The following is an 8,753-nucleotide window of genomic DNA, read 5'->3' on the forward strand; positions in this document are numbered from 1 at the left end:
CTTTAAAGGAATTGATGCGCGCATTAATTCCTTATACAAAAGCATTGTACATAATTAAAGATATCAATTGAATTAAAGAGATCATCAAATTATTTATACCGAGCTCTAACTTAATTATTGCGAGCAATATTTCTACGAAATTGATGCTCTCATTCAATTAAAGTGCGCATTAATTCATTTGATGACAGCAATAATTGAATTAATGCGCGCATTGATTCAATTAAAGAGAGCAATAATTAAATTGATATCTCCAAATAATTGAAGATATCTTCAATTATTTGAGTTTATGTTAATTTGGTGCTCCATAAATTTTCGCTTTTAATTCCAGCCACTCGGCGAAGGAACAATCCCTACCTATGTTAAGATATTAGCTCAGGATGAAGTCTTAGAACATAAGAAGTATTGTGACCCAAAAATATGAGAAAAATATAGCATACTGATTTTGAGCGAATTCTAAATTCTACATAATTAAAGAAAGAATAAAGCATTTTATATTCATAAAAATTTATTGAAAACAGCATAAAACATAGATAGTAAGTATATAACAAGAAATAACAGTAAACGTTTAAATATGCTAAAAATCTATTCTAGGATATGGTACATGTATCCCTGTATTTGTTAATACAGGTTCTACACCTGTATTAACAAATACAGGGATACATGAATATAATTTAAAACAAACCAAAGGAAACAGTATTCCGATGTAAATGAACATTCACATGACCCAGTTTTGAAGAAAATGCAAGTGCGGTGCCATTCTCAGTTACTCTGGGATACGTGTTTTGTAAACTTATTGTAGGTATCGAAGATATTTTAAATTGCCATGTCGTAATGTTTTTTATGAATAGCAAAAAGTAAACGCTAAACATTGGTCACGTTGGGACCTCCGATTCTTCCCGCGCACGAAATGTCAGAGAGCTGCTATGCATTGCATTGATAGTAGGCTAGAATTTAAGAGGAGCTGGGATTCGAATCTGGTTTACTTAGTGGACCAAAGCGAGATGATTCGCATTATGAATTCAGATCAGCAGACGACTGTTCAGCACTGTGTTCTACGTAGAACGTCCGTGTTTTACGTAGAACGTCCGTGTTTTACGTACGTCCTGTATGATTCCGTACGGACGTAAATGGTACAGCAAATAGTCCATGACAAACATGTCAGGAGGCGACATATAATGAAATGATATACTGTAGTCACTACAACACCCAAGGCCCTGAAATAAACAAAGAAAATATTATCATACCTTTGAAAGCATTAGCATTATTTTTATTATTATTAGCATCTTTTGATGTTCAGTAGTAGTTTAAGAGACACTGGTCCTGGGAGGTGTCACCACAGCGTCTTTTCAGAAAAACCACAATTCTAATCAAAATGTTTACATTACCAGAAAAATTATTAAATTCACATAACTGTCAACAGACGAATGTTGCGTTTGTCAGAACATGAATATATATATATATATATATATATATAGAGAGAGAGAGAGAGAGAGAGAGAGAGAGAGAGAGAGAGAGAGAGAGAGAGAAAGACTACTGATTGGTTGATAGAGAACATAAATTATGTAAACCTTTTTTTAGCAAATGTGTGAAGAAGTGTATTTGAAGCCTGTAGTGTAACGGAAAAGTATTTGTGCATCTAGAATAAAGTCTTAATAATGGTATTTGCGACGCAAGGATAAAAAAAAATAAAACAGTAGAGTACTGAAGTATAATATTGTTTCTAGGATAATGATGACGGAAGTGGAGTGATACCTTCTTGGGATAGCTGGCTGCGTTATTGTAAAACCAGGGAGGGTAAAGACCTCTTAAATGAGCGCTAGGGTTAAACGGGTGGAAAGTTTCTCTTCCGTAAACATCCAGTGATTCTCCAGTTTTTATGCCAAGATTCTGCATGCATTTACCAATTTCTGCGTCTTCTGCACCGCCGTCTTGTCTGCATTTCACTGAACCGGAGAGACCTTCTATCACGAATTTTTCTAGAGCTTTCCTGCTCAATATATATCCAGCTCCTCCACTAAAATACCCTTGTTTCACTATCACCTTAAATTTGTGTCCAAAATATTGCAAGGAATTTGGATCGTGGTGAGATAGAAAATATCGTAGATTCTCTACAATTATGTAAGTGTCATCGTCTGCTTTCAAAAACCAATCAAACTGGGTTCCGTAATGTTCGTAACAGTAGCGAAACGCCTGCATGGTCTTCGCCGTCAGATGTTCTCGTCCCTCCGTTGTATTGAGCCCGATGGTCGGGAAAGAAGTGTTTGTTTTACTGCTGAAGAACAAAACTTTGTTGCATCGCTTTCCCCATGTATTTTTTACAGCAACTGCTTTCAGGTCCAAATTCTGTGGTGACGTCATAATCCAACACAATATGCGAATTTTCTTTGACAACCCAATGGCTATTACTTCATTGACATCTGCAATACGTTACAAACAAATATCAGCAAAAGTTCTATACGTTTTCAAGCTCTAAAATTGAAACACCAGTCCCAAAACATGTACATCGTACATACTGATATATTTATCTGCACTAAAATGGATTAGGTTGAGCATCACTGAAGAGACATTATTTGTCGAAATGCGCATCTGGTGCATCAAAATTGGTACCGTATAAGTTTTACATTTAACAGAATTTCTTTCCAAAGTTACATATAAAAGTTCATCGACACATTATTAAATCAAGAACTGGATATTGATTCAATCCATCAATTAAATTGATGAGGGCATCAATGTGGTGGAATTATTGCCCACAAAATTTAATTTGGAGCTCGGTATAAATGATTTGAACATGTCTCTGATTAGATAGTTGCTCTCTATAAAAGAATTATTGCGCGCAAAATTTGAATTAATGATATCATTATTTCAATTAAAGAGAGCAATAATTTAGTTATTGCACGCATTAATGCGCACAGTAACTGAATTATTGCTCTCTTCAATTGAATTGTAGTGTGCATCAATACCATTGTTGATTATAGCGTACATTAATTCAGCAGAATAATTAACGCGCACAATAATTCAGAATTGAAGAGATCGATAATCATTCGAAGAAATCTGTAAGTGAGATGTTGCACGCAGCATATGAATTGATGATATCTTCATATAATTAAAGATATATTTAATTATATTAGTTTATGTTAATTTGGTGTTCCATAGAGCTCCGTGACATTCCGATGATGCCTTACATTCGAGGTATCCCCACTCTACTCAACTGCCAAACTCCAGGAAATGAATTCCAGGGTTTTTCAACTACAAGTTATAAGAACACTTCTTCAAATTGTTTATTTTTCTTTCATATATATATATATATATATATATACGAATAATGTTATATTAAATCAGCATTTAATATTTATTTTGACAGCTCTTGTGCTACTAACAGCACAGCTGCTAGCAAAATGAATAATTTGTTTGCACACCAGCTGTTATATAAAAAATATGCAGCAAAAATCTTTGCTGCTTTCTTGATCGTAAATATTGCGATGTCGGTGTTACAATTTAGTGTGTCATTTAGATGGCAACGAGATTGTTTATCCACAGTGTAAAGTCGCAATGGTCCCTTGTAAAGCTTTCAGAGTTTGGTGTTTTGGTTTTTTTTATATTACATTTTTGTTTTGTTTTGAAATAGGAAATTCTGAATGCTTATTATCACTAGCTAATCACCACACAATAAGTTTAAAGATTAGTTTCAAAATAATTTTATACTGTATGTGTATATCTTAAAAACAAGAAGACCTCACTTCGTTGTGGCCTCGATATTGTCCTGGGGATCATGACGTGAACAAAGGTTATCTTTTACTTCATTAGGATTATTGCATATCAATTTAACAAAATCGTATCCTTATGGCTCTTCAGAACACATTGTTTGAAAAGTTTGCATTTAGAATCCGTTTTGTGGCCTCACCCCGTGGGGTCATGGTTTGCATAGATTTAGATACACACTACATGAGAATGTTTCCATCTTATTTTGTCTGGATTTAAAAAAAAAAGTCAAAGCACGTGTACTGTTGTGTTTGTTTCACATGACGTCAGGACTGGTGGTTCCTATGTGCACATCATGCCTTGCAGACGACGCAGATATTGATAGTATGCTACCAAAGCGATGGACATTAGATGAGTTTAAACACTTGCCAGGATTTATACGGTATACACAGTCACAAATATTACTGATTATTATAGGATTGAATAATTCCAAGCTCTTTGATTGCCTCAAACAATCTAGAAAAAAAATAAAACGTTATGTTCACCTCCATGTGTATTGAGGTAAATATGACACTTGATTTTTCCAATATCGGATCAAAAATAAAGTGGGAGTTATAATATTTTGGTCGTCCAATAAAAACTCGCGTCTCTTATCACTTTCGACTATAGGTCTTGCATTATAGATGTAAACAAAGATGGCCAATCAGATATATTCTGGTAAGTTCAATTAGCCTGATTCATTGTATTGAATTATTCAATCATATAAGTAAACAAAAACACGCGTCTCTGATCCCTTCGTCCTGCAGTCTAACCGTAAAAAGATGACCGATCAGGTTTAGTGGACACTAGTAGCTCGTTTCGATGTTGTTTTTTATTCAATCATATTATAAAACAATTATTGGCATTTTTGTTCAATACGTTGCTTTAGGTATTATGAACCTCTCATTCTGGGCTCGGTGAATATTGTAATTCTCAGACCGCTAAATCATCGTATTGACCAAGAAAAAGTCAATAATTATATATTGTAGCTCTAGCAATGTGTGCACTATTCATGATACAATGAAATAAGAAACAGGTCGACCACATTGTACACTCAATGTGCATTGTTAAATGTTATTTATCACTCTTAACTATACAATGCGTGCAATGGACCGGTATACAAAGACAATATTGTGATCTTGTCTTCAAACACCTGTATTCATATTTTCAATAATTCATGAGCGTTTCGCGGTTTACTGTGTGTTTATTGCCATTTTTCGACAGCATACTGACATCTAATACTGCATCTTTCTTTTTTTTTAAAAATGTTCTTCAAAATAAAAACCTCTGATTAATGAACATCCCCTTGAAAGGCTGGTTAATTAGCGCTAATTATTATGCAGTGCGAAAGAGAATTTAATATGCAACGGTCATAAAATCTGTTATATATTGTTGTGAATGATAAGATTTAAGAGAAACACGCGCGAATTTATCAATTTTTTTGGATGCAGTGAAATATATTGTGTACGCTAAGACAATGCACCTTATCACAACATTAACGCACCAACATGAACATATTATTCAATTCAATGAACGTTATTATAATGTTGGAATTATTGAAAACGTGTTTCAAAATAAATTATAGATAAGATGATGCATTCATCTAAAATATATCATAGTAAAAAAATAATCATACGGGAATTATTTAAGGAATGACTATTCTATATATATATATATATATATATATATATATATATATATATATATATATATATATATAATCCAAATAGAAAGAGTTGATATCACACAGTCAAAATAATTCAATAAAAAAATCAGGAAAATATACAGTTCCAAAATATATTTAAATCACTAGCGCTTTCTGGATTTTAACATCCATCCTCAGGTGAATACAAATTTTAAATAATGAATACACAGTTGTTTATCTTAGACGTCTCTAAGATAAACAACTGTGTATTCATTATTTAAAATTTGTATTCACCTGAGGATGGATGTTAAAATCCAGAAAGCGCTAGTGATTTAAATATATTTTGGAACTGTATATTTTCCTGATTTTTTTATTGAATTATATATATATATATATATATATATATATATATATATATATATATACATACATACATACATACATACATACATACATACATACATATATATATATATATATATATATATATATATATATATATATACATGTATATATATATATATATACATATAACACATACCTGAATGTTTGTAATGGTCCATCTCAATGACTCCATTGAGTTCAAATGCATACCCCTCCTCTATAACATAAAAAAAAATTATGGGGAAAAAACAACAACAACCCCAACAAGCAAAAACAAAAACACTTCACTTGATTAATATCCCGCACTAAAATATTTTGAAAGATTTACGTATAACCATGCTTTTGAAACAATTTTCATTAAAATTCTTGTCATTTTTTAAAATAAATTTTCCTTCATTTTGATTAATTTTAATAGAGGTTAATATTCTTACATATTGAGTAGTAAATTAGTTTATTCTGACTGCTTTACGATTAGCTATAAATCAAAAATCAACTCGTTGCAATTCAAGTCATTATCGTAAATTCAATCATGACTAATAAAGGATGCACGTATTTTAAGGATTGCGCTAAGTACTAACCTCTTACAAGCTGAGAATACTTATCCAAAAACAAGATACAAAAGCATAGGACAAAACACCCTGCCAAGACGACGCCTCTCTGACATCGTCTGGTGGTGGAAAGGAACATTGCCAGTCTCCTAATCAGCGAGAAAAAAAGCAATTTCTTCCCTTGACGAGGTGTCTCCTCTGAATATTCTCGTCACTTTGCAATGTATATTTCTTTCTTCAGAAATCTTGTCACTTTTCTGAGGATAATTCTTGTCACATCCTTGTGCTGATATGGCGGTCAGTTTCAGAGAGTAGTTTTCCCTAGTTAAATCAAAACTTCACAGGAAAACAATGCGCGCATTAACCGTGACATTACAGAAGCGATAATACATGCAAATGTATCTGACGACTTAATGCTACAAAATAATTCTTTTCTAATCAACTAAAATATTGCTAATAATTATGTAAGCTGACATTTAGACCGCAGATGGTGATTTTTTCCCTTTCTTTCTACTGGCAGTAGATGCATCATGCATGAGGCATTATGCATGAGAAGAGAGTTTTAAAAAAACGACGTATTTATAGTTCTGATAATTTCAACTCCAAGTAATCCATTCTTCCGAATGTACATAATTATAATGAATATATCTTAACGTACATATAATGAATACATCTTAAAGGGACCAGAATGTACATAATTATAATGATTACTAGTATATCTTAATGTATTTGTAATAAATATATCTTAAAGGGACCGGAATGTACATATAGTGAATATATCTTAATATATCTATAATGAATATATCTTAAAGGGACCAGATGTGCTAAACACTGTAAAAGAATTACATATGTGGTTAGTTTAACTATATCCCGTGTATATATATATATATATATATATATATATATATATATATCAGAATGACACATTCCATAAAAAACAATCATTTACTGCTAGCGCTTTCTCCATGTCTACATGGTTCATCAGGCAGTTCAAATATGTATACAAAAATTGTCTAGCAACGTCTTTGTTATGACGTCAATTAAACGAGTCCTTTATGACTTTATTTATGTATATATATATATAAAATCTCGTTTTCCACCTTTTAAATTAGAATTATGCGTTGCGTTAAGATTTTTGCCTCTATGAAATGGTTGGCCCACTTTTTCAAAAATTTTAGCCTATTGCATAAAACCCTCGTTTTCCGCACTATTTTTGCTCATATGAAAATTGCTGGATAACGTGAACCAATTTCCTGACGGGTATTTTGTTTAAAGTAAACAAAAATTACAGTGAAACGACCCTTCTCTTAGGCCATTCCCTTATTTCAGCTTATTCAAGATTCAGATCATGTGCATGTGCCATATTCCAAGATCCATTAATTTGACTCACCAGACATAGATTAACGAAGCATATTATGGGGATCTCGTCCTAAAATAAATCATATCCTCCTTAAAGTCAACGACATGGAATTAAAAGCATCACCTTCTTGGTGTGAAAAATACATCATCTAATATAGATATTTTTATTTTATACGTGTTTAGGGATATTTATCTTAAATAGATTTACTCTCGTTAACTCGGCGATTAATTTTAAACCACTAATATGTTGCTAAAAATGGCATTCTAAGACGATACCTAGAAGCGATGCGTCTTTTAAAAACGTTATCAGCAGTTTGGCACGATGTCTTTTGATCTGTGGTTAATTTGCTAACCGTGTTATTGGTCTGTAAACTCCATATCCCCTTAGCTTAATAAACTAGAAAATTCCGGGAACTGGCACTCTCTGTAACTAAAGAATCGTCAAAAAACATTGTTCTCATTGTAGCAATGAATTTAAAAGTTTCCTTGTAGCTTCAAAATTTAAGAAACGTTTCGATCTCTTCAGTCAACATGTCTTACATCTCAATAACCACTACTAATTCATTTGACTATTTCCCAGTAGAGTTGTGACGTCATACCTATGATTGTCTCTAGAGCATTTCTGTGCAAAAACTTAAAAGAATCATTGTTTGTAAATACATGTACCAGCGTCTTAATACTCAAGTGGATACTGGATTCCAAAACTTCTCACACACACACACACACACACACACACACACACACACACACACACACAGAGAGAGAGAGAGAGAGAGAGAGAGAGAGAGATTGTTGGATCTAGTAAATGATCTACCAAGCAAGCTATCTTTGCTCCTCACAGAAATAGTAACTGTTTTGACGTATTTAACCACAACATATGCGATAAGTGGTGTAAAACAAATGTGGATTCTAAAAATTCCAAATAACATGAAATAACAAAACTGTTCCCAAATCAAGAGCGTCAAAACGTACGACTTTTCAGGACTTCAACTCAACCATTGTTCACGATTTTTAAAGACTAAGCTTTTGACCTTTTTCAATAAAGATCATCGACGGAAACCACAGTCACTCGCACTTCT

The 8,753-nt window shown here is 32.7% G+C and overlaps 1 protein-coding gene across 1 annotated transcript; it reads right to left on the reverse strand.

Moving 5' to 3' along the window:
- Nucleotides 1-487: 487 nt before the first annotated feature.
- On the reverse strand, nucleotides 488-6,739 carry LOC125669585 (glycoprotein-N-acetylgalactosamine 3-beta-galactosyltransferase 1-like). The gene is made up of 4 exons (XM_048904194.2): nucleotides 6,346-6,739; nucleotides 5,925-5,984; nucleotides 1,753-2,417; nucleotides 488-1,214 (listed from the first exon to the last, which is right to left on the reverse strand). The coding sequence occupies exons 1-4, from the start codon at nucleotides 6,452-6,454 to the stop codon at nucleotides 1,053-1,055; spliced, it is 996 nt and encodes a 331-aa protein (XP_048760151.1). The 5' UTR covers nucleotides 6,455-6,739; the 3' UTR covers nucleotides 488-1,052.
- Nucleotides 6,740-8,753: the final 2,014 nt, after the last annotated feature.

This window comes from Ostrea edulis, chromosome 4, assembly GCF_947568905.1.
Source record: "Ostrea edulis chromosome 4, xbOstEdul1.1, whole genome shotgun sequence".
Lineage (NCBI taxonomy): Eukaryota > Metazoa > Mollusca > Bivalvia > Ostreida > Ostreidae > Ostrea > Ostrea edulis.